Genomic DNA, 18,012 nt, shown 5'->3' with positions numbered 1-18,012 from the left:
ATTTCCTGTACAATGACCCGGTTTGATTGGCTTTTCCCGGAAGAGTTGATGAGCAGACGTTCTGATCTTAGAAGATAGATATCAATGAGTTTGATAACAGTTGTTTTCCAAAATGAAAAAAAAAAACATTTCAACTTCGCAATTTTGTTCCTTTTATTGTCTGTTTGTTACCTGGTCTCGTTAATTAAATGTTAGAGATGACATTATTTTTGTTAAAACAAGTGTTAAAAGCGATTGGTTTCACAAAATCTAATGTTTTTAAACAATTTGTTATGAATTTACTGGCTTCGACACGCGTTTTTCACAAAAAAAAGTAAATTAATTTTTGATTTTTGTCATATTTGACGTTCTTTTTGTAGACGTAAGACATGTTCTGGTTAATTGCAGGTCTCCAAGGCTTCCTTTGGAAAACTAAACGAATCTATTCAATTTTTTCATTCTGTAATTAATGGCTTCCCTGTATTTGGAAATAAATCTTTTCGAATGAAAACAAGTATTACATAATTTTGCATTTTTTCTTTTTTGTCTAATGGATGCTTATTTTAATTAATGAGTGGCCAGATAATACAGTATCGGTGTTCGAAGAAGGTGCAATCGAACAAATTTTGGCGGCCAAAGTATGGCTTTACGACCTCCAAAGCATTTTCTGGCAAGCTTTAATTGATTTTTAGTTTGTTGTCTATTTGTCTATTTTTCTAAATTCAGTGAAATTTCTAACTTTAAAGTTTCTGTTAATTTTTGTCTAATTTTTACCAAGCTTAATTATGAACTTGTGAATAACCATTTTTTTCTGGTGAATTACAAGTTATTTTGTTTATTTTCAGTTTTATCTGACGCTATTTTGACTTTGTTATTAAGTTTTGTTTTTTAAAACGGACATAAATTTTTTGATGTAGTTAATGATTGTTGTTGTTGTTTGATTTTGCCGTTCCTCCTCGCTCGCTTTCTTAATATCGTCGTATCTCATCATTCTAATTCTAATGCATCATTTTTTACTCCACTGAGTTATTTGCTTGGGAGGCTATCTTTTTGTTCATTTACCAGTTTTTTTTGAAAAACACTTGACTTTTTGTGTTTTTCTATCTGTTCCTCATTTGGTCGACAATTATGCCAAAATTGTGGATGAGCGGGTTCGGAACCTTATGTGCGATCGCACATTACCGAGCCGCCTTGTCTCATATATTATGAACTCCTGATTTTCAGAGGTCATTCTAATTAAGTTGAGTCTTCGACTTTCTCGAGTTTTTGACTTCTCAAAAGCATTTGGGTGACTATTTTTGAGGTTAAAACAAACAATTATTGTTCCGACCCCTCTTGAGGGGGGAGGAACTATATACTCAATTGGGTTTTTTTTGTTCAGTCACTTTTGGCCGATCGATATATTCATCGTAGAGAGTTGAGACTGGTATCATTAGAAAGCTTGTCCAGCATAGAATTTGGAATTAAAAAGATTTTTTTGATTTTCGGTTTTGACTGGGAGATATCGAGGTTTAAACTTTCGAGAAAATAGAGTGAATTCCGTTGATTTCCTTCACATTTTCGGAATTTTTTACTAAAATTTCGGCAATTTTGATAAAATTTATTAAAATTTTTCATGAAAATGTTGTTGATTTTACGTTTAAAGACAAATTACATTTTTGGCTATTTTCATTGATTTTTTTGTCACAAATTCCGGCTAGAAATTTCACAAATTTCAGACTTTTTCATCAAAAACAGCACGAAATAAGTTTCGTTAGTCCACTCTGATAAAATTTGCAGGAAATGCACACCCAAACACAATCCTTGTAGACTGAAAAAGGGGCTAAATACACTTCAACTTCCGTTGAGAGTGCTCTGTAAATAAAACTTTGCCATTTTTTGCTAACTTTTTTCGTTGATTATCAAAAACGCAGCATTTACTTTTGATTTTTTATCAAACAAAATATCTATATCAATGACATTCCAAAAATCAAATATTCCTAATGGACAATCAACACTAGCAGGACTAGATCTGTACCAATCTTGGACCGTTACAATCCAAAACTAATTCAGATTGTCATCAGTCGCTTTTTTATAAAAAAAAATTCGATCTTTTTTATATTATTTAAATAGCAGAACATTTCAACTCAAAGGTCACTAGTGATAGTTCCTATTGGCTTCCTAATTATCTTGAAATTAATTTATCTAGTTGATTGCTTGAAAGCTTATGATCGTTTTGACTTTTAAAATATTTGCTTTTTAAATAAAAAATGGCCTAATGAACTTTGCCTCAATTTTTCTCTTAGTTTGGTCAACTTGTAGCTTAGTGTCAGCAATCAAAGAGTGCTCCTTCTTTCTGCTTAATTCAAGTTAAGTCTTTATTGCGGTTTTACGCCTTAAGTTATTGTGTTCTGGCTTTGATACTACTAGATTTCACAAATTTTTTTTAATTTTTAGGTATTTGCCCATTTTTCATTTTTTCTAATTTTGTCAAATTATCACGTTTTTGTCAGTTCATATATCACATTTTTCGCGTTGAAAATAACGCACAATTGATAATATTTAACTCCTTAAAGATATAGATTGTGGTTGTTTACCGCTTCGACAATACTTTCTCGAAGAATATAATTGAACTTTTTAGTTTTGTCTTAAACTGTCGTTTTTACTTTGTCTCTTTAGTCGTATTTAATTTCCTGTACAATGACCCGGTTTGATTGGCTTTTCCCGGAAGAGTAGATGAGCAGACGTTCTGATCTTAGAAGATAGATATCAATGAGTTTGATAACAGTTGTTTTCCAAAATGAAAAAAAAAAACATTTCAACTTCGCAATTTTGTTCCTTTTATTGTCTGTTTGTTACCTGGTCTCGTTAATTAAATGTTGAAGATGACATTATTTTTGTTAAAACAAGTGTCAAAAGCGATTGGTTTCACAAAATCTAAAGTTTTTAAACAATTTGTTATGAATTTACTGGCTTCGACACGCGTTTTTCACAAAAAAAAAGTAAATTAATTTTTGATTTTTGTCATATTTGACGTTCTTTTTGTAGACGTAAGACATGTTCTGGTTAATTGCAGGTCTCCAAGGCTTCCTTTGGAAAACTAAACGAATGTATTCAATTTTTTCATTCTGTAATTAATGGCTTCCCTGTCTTTGGAAATAAATCTTTTCGAATGAAAACAAGTATTACATAATTTTGCATTTTTTCTTTTTTGTCTAATGGATGCTTATTTTAATTAATGAGCGGCCAGATAATACAGTATCGGTGTTCGAAGAAGGTGCAATCGAACAAATTTTGTGGGCCAAAGTATGGCTTTACGACCTCCAAAGCATTTTCTGGCAAGCTTTAATTGATTTTTAGTTTGTTGTCTATTTGTCTATTTTTTTAAATTCAGTGAATTTTCTAACTTTAAAGTTTCTGTTAATTTTTGTCTAATTTTTACCAAGCTTAATTATGAACTTGTGAATAACCATTTTTTTCTGGTGAATTACAAGTTATTTTGTTTATTTTCAGTTTTATCTGACGCTATTTTGACTTTGTTATTAAGTTTTGTTTTTTAAAACGGACATAAATTTTTTGATGTAGTTAATGATTGTTGTTGTTGTTTGATTTTGCCGTTCCTCCTCGCTCGCTTTCTTAATATCGTCGTATCTCATCATTCTAATTCTAATGCATCATTTTTTACTCCACTGAGTTATTTGCTTGGGAGGCTATCTTTTTGTTCATTTACCAGTTTTTTTTTGAAAAACACTTGAGTTTTTTGTGTTTTTCTATCTGTTCCTCATTTGGTCGACAATTATGCCAAAATTGTGGATGAGCGGGGTCGGAACCTTATGTGCGATCGCACATTACCGAGCCGCCTTGTCTCATATATTATGAACTCCTGATTTTCAGAGGTCATTCTAATTAAGTTGAGTCCTGTCAAACTGTGGCCAACAGAGAAGTAGTTGCTAGATTTGGTCAAAAACTCGTGATTCAGTACCCTTGCTCAAGTAAAGACCAGCTAGTCAGAGCTGACTAGTCGCGTACCTCAGCCTGGGTCTTTTTTAATCAAAATTATGGTTTTCCCGAGACTTTGAGGGAAAAGGAACCTGCGTATATGTTTAACCGTCTTACCTAGAAGAAAAATTGCGGTTCTTGCCGTATCGCATAGCAATATAGATATTTTATTAACGAAAGACAGAATCTTGAGATTGAAATTAAGGATGAAAATGTAATATCAATTATTTTTTGTTTCCATTATTGAGAAATTGGATATATTAAATTGATGTCAATAAGAAAAAAACAGCAGTATGAGCACCTGCAAAATTCATTCACTAAAACAATTTAATTGACAAAGGAATTGATCTTTTTTCTTTCTAACAAGAATTTGCAAGATGCATTTTTCTTCCAAGATCTTGAAAGATAACATTTCGTCAAAATGATCACCTTAATATGGTTTCAATAATCATGCAAATGAGTGAATAGGGATTAGAAAAGACGTCGGTCCAAAAAATTTTATTGGGGTAAAAAAAAACAATTATTTGTTTGAGGTTAAAAGAAGCCGTTTTGATTTACCTGAGAACGAAGTTCTGATCCACCTGTGGTGTCTTCTGTAAGAACGGAGTGAGCGCCTGCGTGGGGTTGAACACACTTTTCTGGTTGAAAAAATTTATTATTTCACAATCCGGAGGAACTTTTCTCAACTGTTGCAGCTCCACATACACCTGCACAAATATATAAATAGTTTCATAAACAACATCATACACAACAACATAAATAAAAACTGACGTCTTGACTAGAGACAAACTATGTTTATGAAAATACAACATTATCCAGGCCCCTATTCTGTTAAGTTCTAGGATCTATTCTCCCCCAATCCCCCGCCCAAGTTTTATACCCCCCTAATTACAATTGATGTGTTGTTACGTAGCACGTTACTATGTACATAATAGCACGTGCTTAATAGTTATATGCCCTCTAAACTGGGGTGCCGAAACAGAATAGATCCAAGTCCTAATTAAAAGATCTAGTTATGAAGTTAAAATATCTAGTTTATTTCTATCGAACGAAACAACAGACTCACAAGACTCAGCCATCCTAGTACTGCCTTTTGATTCTAGGCAAGCTATTTCTACGCCGCAAAACGTACACTTTGGGCTTTTCAGGACAACAATGACAACTGATTGCATTAACTTTGAAATCAATCTTCGCCTACCAGCGGTCAGAAAAGTTTTCATAAAAAGTTCTGCTTCAATATAAAAACTGATATAAAAACTGATAAAAAGTTCTGCTTCAACATAAAAACTTCAAAATAAAAACTGATTCACTTAGAAAAATTATTCACTTTAAAAAACTGATGAGCATAAAATTGACTTCTCTACAAAAATTCACGCACTCCACCTTATCTATTACTGGGGCTACTCTTGTGATCAGAAATCCGACGTGATTGTGTTTTTTTTTTCAAAGGTTTATTGATATCACAGACTGTTAATTTAGCTGTTCTCGTAGAGTTTTTAGTATTTTTGAGTTTTGATTTTTATAGTCTTACATGACACTGTGAAAATTAATAGTCTTGGATATGATTGACAAAATAACATGAAATTCAATTTTTAAGAGTAAGAATGAGCCCTTTGGCATTCAGAGTGCAATGTATGTTTGATTTAGGTGTTTTTGAGTGATCTTGTTTTTTCATGGTCAGCTGCATGGTTGCTAAGTTACCATAGACTCCATATAAGGCTGTGACATTTATGATTCCTTAACCAATATGGTTTGCAATTTGTCCTCTTAATGCGAAACTAGAGGGTCTTTGAATCAAAAGTTTTTTCAATTTATGTTTTTTGTAGAAATGGAATTTCTATCTTAAGATATCTTAAGAAAATTAGGAAACTTAAGAAATTATAGCAAAGTACTAACATAGGGTTATTTCTCAGAATATTCGAATTAAATTAAAATGAAAGAATAATGGCTAAATAAATTAGAACTGCGTAAGCGGTTTATGGAACAAATACTGATTTTGATTAGTAATGACAGTTCTTACTTTGTCTAAACTGAACGGATTTAGAACATTTAATGAAAGTTAAGATTTCTCATGTCAACTTCTTCGCATAAGATTATTTTATAAAAAGAAGTCGGACTTGATTATACCTCTATTTTTTTCTCTAGCGCAGTATATATACCGCTTGATTTTTGTAGATTTTCAGAGCTTCTTTTCAATTTATTTTTGTAAGTGAAGTATCTCCTTTCTGCTGGTAAGACAGAGGGTTCGTAGATACATTTCGGCATGTTTTTGATATAATTTTCTCAGAAGGCAGAAGTACTCGAAAATAGATGGTGTAAGTAATCTTTTTCTAAGTATAGGATTGTGCCCGCTTTTCTTTATAAGTTAGACAGGGCAGAAGGTGTTTAAGAGAATTAAAGTCGCCTAAAAGGCTTATCGTAGAGAAAAACAATACTTAGGAACGATTTTCAAAACTTTTTGGAATTTAGAGGCTAAGGCGACCGAACCACCTTAGCTGAATTTTAAATGCTACATTTTTTCTTACTTGTCTATTAGACCGCCTTCCATGACCAACAGCTGAAAACAATGATGCATTCGAGTCAATTTACCCTACAAAAGTGTGCGTTGTGCGGTGTAGTGATTTTACAAAAACGAATAAAGATATTTGTGCACTACACGACAAATACACGAAAAAATGTTTAAGTCTATTTCAGGTTTCTTAGTTTTAGCAAAATCAATTTTGATAACAGTCTTACAGGCAGCAGTGTATCGGTTATCTGCACGGGAGTTACTCGCAACAAGCTCAATAACATTAAAAAAACTGAATATTCGAATGACTACAGAAGGAGTGTAAGATAAACCACTGTCTTTTTTACAATATCCAGAAATTTGGTATCAAACTTTCCAATATTTTCAAACTTATCCACCAAGTAGGCCAAAGTAAATTTGTATCAAGCTTAAATGGTCTGCTACTTAAAATCAATTCTGGAAATAAATAAATGGAAGGAACCGCTTTTTTCTACACTAATTTGCAGTCATTGAAAAAATAGTTGCCAAAACTGCAATTTTTATTTTGTGTGTCAAAAATGCCTTTGAAAAACTTACCCAGCATACGTTTTGTTTTACATTACATTCTACCTATTGCCACTGTGCCCAATTCCAGTTGATTCAACGCCATTATATCCAATGTCATTATACCCAACCGTCCATTCTACCCAAACTGTCATTTTCCCATGGCCATTTTAACCAATGCCAAATGGCCAAACGCACTTTTATCTTTTCGATCAATAAATCGACTAAAAACTATCAATCGCCACTACAATAATTTCATACTTAAGCGGATAACTTAGTCACGTGCCCGTTTGTTTTAGTTTCAGTTCAAGTCCACGGGGCCGCTGAGGCATGGCCGTGGCCCTTACAAATTATTGTTCCGGCCCCACTTGTGGGGGAAGGAACTATATATTCAAATGGGTTTTTTTTTGTTCTGTCACTTTTGGCCGATCGATATATTCACTGTAGATAAATATGAGTGGTATCATGAAAAAGCACGTCCAGCCTAGAACTTGAAACTAAAAAGATTTTTTGAAATTCGTATTTTTCGAGGAGTTATCGAAGATTTCGTTCACTTTTAGTGTAATTTTTCTTCAAATTATGATCTCCTCGTTAAAAATTTTTCATCCAAAATTACATTTCACGCCACAAAAAGAATCAATTTCGTATTCCTAATACACAAAAAGGTGATAAAAAGACTAGTTCTGGTCTCATTTTTAGAAAACATTATATTTTTAGGTCACCTAGAGACTGGCCACTTTTCATAACAATGTTTGGATAATGATAAACCTGATTTACCGTAAAATGACGCCTTATGAACAAATAACATGTTTTCAAGGAAACGCACATGGCTTCGACTCTGAGCTTTTGTAATTTTTAACAAAATTTTGATTTTCGTTTTGAGGTTTTGCTGAGTTTTTGGAGCCCTATGGCATAGAATCGTTTACTAAAAGTGCGATGAGTTTCGTAATGCGCATTAGTGAAACTCTTCAGAGCTTTGATTGGACAGCTAATGACTGTTAAAACTTTATATATAATTTCTCGAATTTTTTTTAAACATTAACCGATCATAAATTTATTTTTGTAAAACTGTAAATCAGTCTCAGTTTTGACAGGATCCCTTTCCTTTCAAGTGCAACCAAAACTAAACTGTTTATCGGTTTTATCTTCTTACCATTGGTTTTATGATTTCGATGCCAGAAGATTTTTGGGAGAAAAGCTTTTGGAGAAAAACTTAAGGTTTGAATGGCTTCGACACTTTCTTCTCGCACTTTTCTACTGATTTTTTGGTTTTTTCCTGTATTTGTTGTTGTTTTCATAGTTATAAGACTTATCGTGATATCTTACTGATTAATCATGCATGACAAACAGTTTTGTTCTTCTATCGAGTTAATGTTTCCTTAGTCAATGACTTATTGTATTGTCTTAACGTATCAGTGACTTGTCAATGACAAACATTCTGGTCGTCCTACCGAGGCATAACTCTTATGCTCTCATCGAGCGCTTTTATTGCCTTTCGCTGAAAGCAATTGAGTTTAATGGCGTTGATACTACCGGTTTTCTCAGAAACTCTGTGGTTTTAATGTATTTGTTCATATTTATTGATATTTTGGAGTCATATTGAAAAAGAAATATGTTGTTTTTAGTGGCTTCGACACTTTTCTCGCTCAATCTTTTTTGAATTAGCGGTTTTTGCTTATTTTTTGAAAATCTTTAGGTAGGCGTAAAATGCTGACAGGTCTAAAATTTTTGTAATTGAGTATTCAAGGATTGATGTTACCCAAGGCAGTCATTTTATAGCGATTAGTCTCAAAGTTTATGATATTATACATTTTTAATGATTTTTTAAACTTTTCAGTTTTTGTTTTTTTTTTCTCGTCAACTCGTAGATTATTCTCATCATAGAGAGGTCTAATTCAAATTTTTTTATTCAACAAATTTAATTGTCTGGTGATACAATGTCGTAACTGATGTATTTGCTGTGGACATTATGCGTTTAAATAAAAGTTTTAGTGGTGTACTTGTGTTTCTTTTTCTATTTTTTTAGCAGATTCGTGTAATAACAGATCCAAATGATTTTCAAAAGCGGTCCAAATGCACTAATTTAATCTTTCTGTATAGTTTTAGTTGCCTTGGTATGAATGAAAAAGGAGGGAAGAATACATAGTATTTGAGATAATAGCTAATGATTTTAATGGCTTCAATAATTTGAGTTTTTCTGCTTCTGTAGTCCGTTCCTATGGCTTAATCTAACCAACGACAGATCCTTTTGGTTTCATAATGAAAGTTTAGCAAACTTATTAAGAATTATTTCGTTAAAAGCTAGTGATTTTTAAGACCTTAGAAATTTTTTGGTTTAAAAAATAGTTGATTGATTTTCCATTTTCGCCTTATTATTTCCTTTTGTCGACTTTTTTCCCTAATCTCAATAGGGAATATTGCCACCTGCTGTATAGTATGGAGAAAATAAATTTGTGCAGTTAAGGTTTTATACGATTGCATTTTAGCGTTGTTAATAGGTGCGTTCAAATTTAGATACTTAATTTTTGCCGTGAAATTTTTGTTTTTGCTTCTTTTGTTGTTTGTTTTTTTTCGTAGTTTTTTCAAGGAAAGATCTCGTCAGCGCTGTGATGAGGCACGGCATTATGTAATTCAATAAGTAGTTAGGTTTATAAACGTTTTTTTAAAACTCAAGCATCTATTTTTATTATGTTTTCATTTGGTTGACAATTAAGTCAAAAGTGTAGATGAGCTCGGGTCGGAACATCATGTGCAAACGCACTTTAACGAGCATCCTTGTTATGATAAATAGAAAAATGTAGCATTAAAAATGCTAATGACAAAAATTTAAGAGACTAATTTCACACATCTATTCGTTTCTTAAGTGTTGACCAGGACATCAAAAATGTCAATAAACCTTGGTATTATAATTCATCCATGATCACTACTTATTTTTATGCAAAATATAATCCAAAGTGCAAAAATACTGAAGACTGGAGGAGAGGGGAGGGAAGGGGTGATAACAGTACCTCACCTCATGAGCCACTATAACATAATTCTTAGATTTGTTTGTAATAGAACGTCAATTGAAATTTAAGAAAATATTTAGCAAAGTTCATGATTGTCACTTTTGCTCAATCGCAGCCTCGCAGCAATATGCCACAGATTTAAAAAAAATACAAACATCATAAAATGCGAGAACTTCAGAAATGCTTCTTTCTAATTTACTGATGAAGCAAAACGTGTAATTTTTTACTACTATTAATGTGTAAATTTAGTGAGAATACGAAATTTAATTTCACCCTGACAAAATCTCGAACAAACTAAGTACTAATTTTATTTCACAGCAGAAGATCTTTGCTCGTTTCAATATGTAGTACATCAACAGAAAAACCTGTTATCAGCTATCCCATTATACTGCTAATTAGCAAAACATCGTAGACTGTTTTGCTAATTAGCAATGCTAATTTTTCCCTGATTAGATTTCCAACATTGCAAAAAAAATTGATCGGGATGTGGTTGACCTGGAATTGTTGCTAAGTGAGAGATCATTTTCTAAAAGACAATCTTGCCGATCCGATGCAGGGGAACAAACTGTTAATCATTGGTGTTCAATTCACATACCTTACCTCTCAGATATCTCAAAAATTTATATAAACTTTTGGGCTCCGAAATGGAGTGTAGTTTGCCTCAGTTTTGCATATGAAAAGAATGCAAAACTGAGGCAAACCAGGAGTTAATAGGTCCTTTCATAAATTCCATTTCATAAATCCCCCCCCCCACCAGGAGTTAATAGGTCTTTTCATAAATTCCAGGTCTCGACTAAGGGTAAAATGACGTGGGAATGCGGCTACACTAATTGACGTAGGGTTCAAAAATCCCACCAGGGTTACTCATCATAAATTTTTTTAGTGGTCATACATGAATAAATGATTGCTAGTGACCACATTAGGTCATACATGATTTGTATGATTTTCTCTGACGTCATACAAGGATCGTATTAGGAAATACGTTATGATTTGTATGACATCAAATATGATCCTGGAATGGCTGCTAAGAAATGACGACCCGGGCGAGAATAACACCCAAACTCATATGATTTATAGGATGAAAAATAATTTGATACTTCGTATCTGATAAATTTACTGCAAAAATTAGCGTGATATTGAAACAAACTCAGCCACCTGGTAGAATGGTATAATGGGTACCCCATTGGGAGGAGGGTTGTTCTCGATATTGAGTGCCATCGACTCTCTAGATCCACCAAATCCACTTCCACCAATTCCACCTGGACCACCGCTGTACTTCCTCCTTCCATCACTCGCAGTTCTATATTGTGACAAATAAAAGATTTAGAGGTGTTCAATTTCGTAAAGGGGGGGGGGGGGTCAAGGAATTGAACAAAATAACTAGTAGGCGCTATTAGGTAAAAACCGAGGGGCAACTGTCGCGCCTAAAAACAAATTTTGAGCTGAAATTAAAGTTCGATTTAAAATTGTTAAATATTTTTCAGATATGTCTCAATCAGAAAAACCATTAAAGACTCCAGCTACTTTTTATCAAAAGTTACCGACCATTGACTAGACTAAATTAAAAGGGAATTTTTTTAAACAACCCAAACAAATCTCTCCCCCCCCCCCCGCCGTTGTATATCAGTTAAAAATTCTCGGCCTTTGTTGGAAAACTTGTGCGAGATAGATTTTTTTCAAAACAGAATTATTTTCAAGTGAGTACAGCACCCCCCATAGAGCACTTAATGAATCGTCTAACTTTAATAAAACCAGCATTTCTATTTAGAATATATCAACAAAAAAGTGTCCTTCTAATTTCATCGCCCAACAAATAAAATCAGAAAACAATATTCTAAAACAAATGCAGTTGTAAACTAATCTGAATCAATTAAAAACTAATAGCCTTTTTGATTTCTAAAAAACGTCCGACTACACTAAACGCTACATTATCTGTTCCGACACCACTTTTTAGTGGAGGGAACTATATGCTCAACTGGGATATTGCGTGTGGTCAATTTCGGTCGATCGATATATTCATCGTAGAAAACTGTGAGTGCTATCATTAGAAGTTTTTTCAAGCGTAGAATTTTGAATTTCAAAGACTTTTATTTGAAATTTTATGTTCACTAAAGAGCTTTAAAAGTTTTTTCAACTCCTGATGTTTGACGTGATTTTTAGACTCATTTTTGTCCATTTTAAGATTTTATCCATGAATATTTCACATCAAATTTTACGGTAAAATTGAGAACTTTAAAAGTTCGGATTAACGGGTAATGATAGAAAGGCTTGTTTTGATCTCATCGTGGATCTTTACAATAAGAAGTCTTCCTTTTAAAATTATTTCACAGTTTTTTGGTATATTTTATGTCCTTTCCAGACAAGTCATACTTCAGGGCGTGTTTCTATTTGTGAAATATCTTGTTTACGTTCAAATAAAATGACTCTCAATGAACTTATATTTTGTTTTCAGTGAAAGTCTTTTTTGTCTTTAACAATATGTTCTCTAAAACTTGATAATTTTGTCAGTGTTGCCAGCATTTGTTGCAATTTTTGGAGTCTTATAGCTTAGTATCAATACGGTAAAGTCTAAGAGCTTCCCAAAAACGACTAGGTGAACCTATGAGACGGCTTGAAATGATAAATAATGGCTGTTCTGATGTCAAAATTTTTTTCCAAAAAAATAAGAATTTTAAGTTTTGCCTCCTTTTGGAAATTTCCTGTCACCTTGTAGTGCCGTCACTCACCAATATCAGATCTCACTTTCATTCCAGATAAGAGGAGATTAGTTTCTTCTGCGGTTCTTAACAAGTGGTTTCATGACTTTGATAAGTGGTTTTCATAAAAGTTTTGTGAGTTTTGGATTCCAATTGTGGCTCTATTTTCAAGTCTTGTTATACTATCACAATATAACAATTTCATAAGACGTTCATAAGAGACCGTAGTGATTCAAGGATCTTTACCATTTGTTCCCACCCATCATAGTGGGCGCATATTGATGTGTCACTGATCAGAATGCTGCTTTTTTGCTACCCCTTGGCAGAGTCATCATCTCTCATTGAAAAATACAACAAAAATGCGCTCGAAATTGCCTCTGATTAGACTAAAATGCGCTCGAATCCGTCCCTGATCAGACCAACTCAGAGGGAACTGACCACTGATCAGACCATTAACATCCGGAAGTGACCTCTGATCGTACTGTTTTGCGCTCGAACCAAATCCCAGACCCTGAAATTTTGGTCTGGAAACACACCATGTGCGTTGGGCTTGGGTCTGATCAGAGGTCACTTCCGTCTGGCGCCTCGTTCTGAACAACAATCAAATTCATTCAGAACAGTTTCATCAAAATTTTTAATTTTTTGGAGCAAGGTTTCAGGACTTTTTGTTCAATGAAACTTTAGCCCTCATCGAGGCCCCGGATTGATGAAAATCGCTAGGCGTGTAAGAGGATTGGATAAGACAACGCCGATGATAATAACGCCGTTTTCAGTTAAATAACCTCCCCAGTTTAAAAAGCGTTGAACCATTTTTTCGTTCTAATAACTAACTTGATAATTTGTGATACATTATTTTTGAAAAAGCCTCAATAAAAGACCATATACCTGAAAGGAGATCTGTAGTTTGGGTTGTTTGTTGCATTCATGTTGTTATTGTTGTTACTGTAGTAGTTTTTGTTGTTGTTGCTGTTGTAGTTGTTCCCGCCGGTTGAATCCCAGGGAGACCCATGAAGAGCTCTCCCACTCGTTCTGTTCATACTGTGCATGTATTTGCTAACTGAAATAACAATTCAGCTAAATTCCAGTAGGGTCATAGATTTAACAAGTGTTATTTGATGCATAGCTTTGGGTGCTATCAGAATCGGCAAGTCATAATTTTTTTTGCGGAACATACTTATCGTTACTCGTCCTGATGAAAAGTTTTTAATATATGAAAATGAAAAGATTAAGACCGTAGAAGGTGGTCATTATCATTGAACAATTTGCGTGACTCTAGTAAAAATTTGCATCACCACGAATTTTAAACTCCTCTCTTTGAACGACTGATCAAAGTTTTAGATGCGTGTGACTTTTTTGGAAACATTGACTAGACAAGCGGACAAGGAATTGGTTACTAAAATATTGAATTGGAAAAACCCTGGCTGGGAAGCCTTCTGGTCTGGCCGGGCTCCAAGTGAGAGCAGACCAACGTACGGATTGTCTTTGACAATTCTTTCATTCGTTTGCATTTCATCTGTTGAATGTTTTTTTTTTTTGGTTGTTAATGGCATTCAATACTTTCGCTATTGTCCGGGCCTGTTGTCCATGTTTTTGTTCAAAGCAATGTTTGGCGAGATTGTAATTTTGGTCCAAAGCAGAGCTATGTCAAGGTATGTGTAAGACTGAGCATTATCTTAGATCGTACCAGTGGTGGTGCCCAAAAAAAATTGCTCCTGGTTGTTCGCCTCATATTTGCTTTATTTTTCTATGGCATTTTAATCAACAAAAAACTGCTGAAAAAAACAGGCGAATTTTACCGTTGAAATCCATTCCAAAGATGTAGTTCATTAGTTTTCTCAAAACATACTATAATGATTTCAATTGAAATAAAGAAAGGGAATCTATCTCTATCAGAAGAATCTTTCTCTGGTCAGAACTTGAACTTTCCAACCCTACTTGTCTTAATTAAGCTAAAACGTTACAACACGCTCGCAGTTCTAAAAAAGTCTTCCGAAGCTGTTGAAATCTGTCAAACAAAGACAGTTATCAAGATTAAAAAAACGCGTGAAAATTGAACCACATACACTATATTTTTAGAAGTATCGAACACAAAAACATGCTGATGTTTATAGAATTGAGAACTAGTTTCTGTGTTCAAACCAGTTTCTCTGTTCAATACATTTTTCCTTGATCAACCAGTGAACGTAAATAAAAGTGAAAATGAAGTTAAGAGCTTGTCGATGTTCACTTAACAACCCAACAAAACGAAGATGAACCTAATTGAACGAAAGGTTTGGTCTTTGCCAACCAGTCACTGATGATTACTGCAATTCGTGTCCATGTTTAAGTGATTCACCGCTCTACACTAAAAGAGTCAAATGAGCTGGCCAATCTTCTACGACGGTCGATCTTAGAGAGGCCTCCCAGTTCGAGTCCGAACAAAGAGAACGCCGGTTGAAACGTTGAGACACAACTGTCTCTGTCATGCTAACAGTCATTGCTGTAATCATATCTTTATTGTAGTTTTCTTTCACATTTATCACAACGTATCAAAAAATTTTAATGGTTAAGCATTTAGTGAAAAAATTGTAACCGAACAAGGCTATATAGATCTTGGCAAAGCTCTACCTTACTAATATGATTCTATGGCAACTTAACGCTACTTTACAATATCTATCGCTTTGAGCTATAAATAGTTTATAAAGTGTAAATATCGGTTAAACCTTTTCTTAACTTTCATTACTGTTATGTTCTTGAGTTTCGATAAAACTAAGTTAGGTTTTCGATAGAGGTAAAAATACGAAACCTGTACACTAAATTTAAAGAATTAAAAGTTTTATTATTCGAAAAAAGTTTCTAAATTGCTTGTAAGTCGCTTTTACAAAAAGAAGAAATTTGCAACGTTTGACTAAGCACGAAAGACGTTATTATGCAATGATCGCTGGAAACGAAAACGAGCACTAAAAATACGCAATCTAAATAACATCGGTTAGTTCAATGGTTTACTATACAGTGGGTGACGGTAACAGGTCATTACTCCAAAATTTGTCCAAAACCTAATCAGAAAATTAGCAACGCATAAAATTATACTCATTAAATTAAAATGAATTAGTCCAAATTTCATTAGAAACAATTTTTTTGGATTGAAGAATGCTTTTTCCAAGGTATTTTTCTGGTCATCAAACATTCACGTAAACCACACGTACATTAGACAAATTTCACGTCTTAGGAGTTCTTAAAAGCTTGCGAGAGGGGTTTTTTCTTTCATTATCAACTCTGCATCACCAGTGTCATTATTTACCTTTTAAACTGTTCTCGTTGGTTAGAAAATATACGCCGTTCTTCTACTCAGATTTTTTCTCAATCAAATTTTCCAATTCTTTTTTATTCTTGGTTATAAATCATTGTCAGTATGATTTCAGTACAATTGTGAAAGCGTTTAAGTTAAACATTCCATTGCTACAAAAGCGTGTTGAAAATAGAATGGAAAAAATTATCAAACAAAATTTCCCCGAAGCTAAATTTATGCTTTCGCATAAAAATTCATATTAACAGTGGACCCACTCTGGTGAATTTAGGGCTAACGAAACACAAAAAGTTAACTTTTACGTCATTCTTCGATTCTTAAAAAAATATTACTGTATTCTATTTTTCGACAGAAAACCTGTGGATAAATGTGAAACTTTGGAGTGTAAGATAAGATGAGAAGCTGGTCAAGAGAGTATGTCATCCGAAAAAAAAAGAATTTTTTGTCAAAGTCTTTTCATTTTTGTAATGCTTGACAAAAATTATTGCATAGTATTTTGACCAGGAAATATAAAATGAGTGCTGATAAATTTTTGTTTTTCAAAATCTGCGATCAAAACCAATAGCATTCCTGGGAAAATTAAACGTTAAAATTTGTTTCGCTTTCGCCATCAATTCAATCTCTTCTCCTTGAACTATTCATCAAAATGTTGGACGCTTTTTTGCATAAGAGAACGTACGTTTTAATTTTGCATTGCTGACGCTATTTTCTTTCTTGAGCATTTAAAAAATTACAGAATCTGCTTCTGTCACACAACTTTTCACGAGATCTGTATTTTTTTGTTTAAACTGGACTCTGTGCACACAAAACCATTTTTGTAACTGAAGTCCACGAGGCCAAATGAATAAAAAAAATTTTAAAAAATGGTATCTGTTCTACTAGTAACGCGGAATACAAACTTGAAAACAATTTTTTTTATGAATGTACAGTTTTTTCTTAAAATGTAACGAATATTGCAGGATCACAATTCAAATAACAATAATTTTTCAATAATTTTACAATTATACAATATTTACCTACAAGAACAGTTCTTCAAAACCGTGGAAATGGGTTATGCTCATCCATTAAAACTTGCGACAAATTTTCATTCTTTTCGACATAACAGGTAATTTATAACCAGGATTTGAGTAAATAATTTTTCAATAAAGAAAATATGGTTCCGCACTCAATTCCACAAAACGCCATTTTTTTGAAAATCGCGTTTTCGGAAAATGGTCACGTAATATTGGCGAGCCAAGACAAAGCATGCATTGCATCCTTGGAAAAATGGAGAAACAGATCTGGGAAACAAATCGAAGAAACTGCTCGGTGAAAAAAATGACGGGATTTGTTTACTATATACATACAAATATCTAAAGAGGAGAAAAAAATTGATCCGTGGACTATTTTTTTGCTGACATTACCGGGTTATTATATATTAACTCCAATTTTGAGTACGTAATTATCAATTCTCTCCCTAGTCCAGACCAGATGGTGTTTTTGCAAAATCTTAAAATATTCTTGCAGAAAATGGTTATCTCGCAAAGGTCTTGCAAAACGGTGATTATCTTGCAAGACCTTGTAAGATTTGGAAGAAAATATTGCAAGATCTTGCAAGAGTCATAACCATTCGGAGTCGACTGAGGCTGTTCTTTTGAGCTTTGAGAAACTTACAGTCATTTAGTTGGCCTGTAGGGTTTGAGAAGCTGTCCGAGGGAAGGTCATCAATCACTCCCTTCATCTTCGACTTCTTCGATCTGAAATTTTGAACCCTATAGTTAAACCCCCACCAGTCACAATTTAATCCATATGTTACAAAAATTTATAAATAATTTATAAAAATTTGGCAAAAAGGCATTATATATTTATATATTTTTTATAAAAAGTTGCGTAATTTTTGCATTAATTTTTAACAAATTTGCAAATTTTTGGATTATTATATAAACTGTTTGCAACTTATGAATTAATTTATAAGTAGATTACAAATTAATGGAAAAACTGTAAACCTGCAGACGTCAAATATTGTTTCAAATT

The 18,012-nt window shown here is 33.3% G+C and overlaps 1 protein-coding gene across 1 annotated transcript in view; it reads right to left on the bottom strand.

The window, feature by feature from the left end:
- Nucleotides 1-17,729, bottom strand: part of LOC142354222 (uncharacterized) — a 45,880-nt gene extending 28,151 nt beyond the window's left edge. Inside the window, exons 1-4 of the mRNA XM_075406474.1 lie at nucleotides 17,653-17,729; nucleotides 13,599-13,770; nucleotides 11,173-11,317; nucleotides 4,516-4,664 (exon numbers count right to left, since the gene is read on the bottom strand). Coding sequence (XP_075262589.1) covers nucleotides 4,516-4,664; nucleotides 11,173-11,317; nucleotides 13,599-13,770; nucleotides 17,653-17,719 — 533 coding nt within the window. The 5' untranslated portion in view covers nucleotides 17,720-17,729. The remainder of the gene's footprint in view (nucleotides 1-4,515; nucleotides 4,665-11,172; nucleotides 11,318-13,598; nucleotides 13,771-17,652) is intronic.
- Between the last annotated feature and the right edge of the window lie 283 nt (nucleotides 17,730-18,012).

Source organism: Convolutriloba macropyga, chromosome 15 (assembly GCF_964194025.1).
Source record: "Convolutriloba macropyga chromosome 15, txConMacr16.3, whole genome shotgun sequence".
In the NCBI taxonomy this organism is placed as follows: Eukaryota; Metazoa; Xenacoelomorpha; order Acoela; family Convolutidae; genus Convolutriloba; species Convolutriloba macropyga.
Note: the sequence above shows the minus strand (reverse complement) of the source record. Positions and strands in the feature narration are given on the sequence as shown.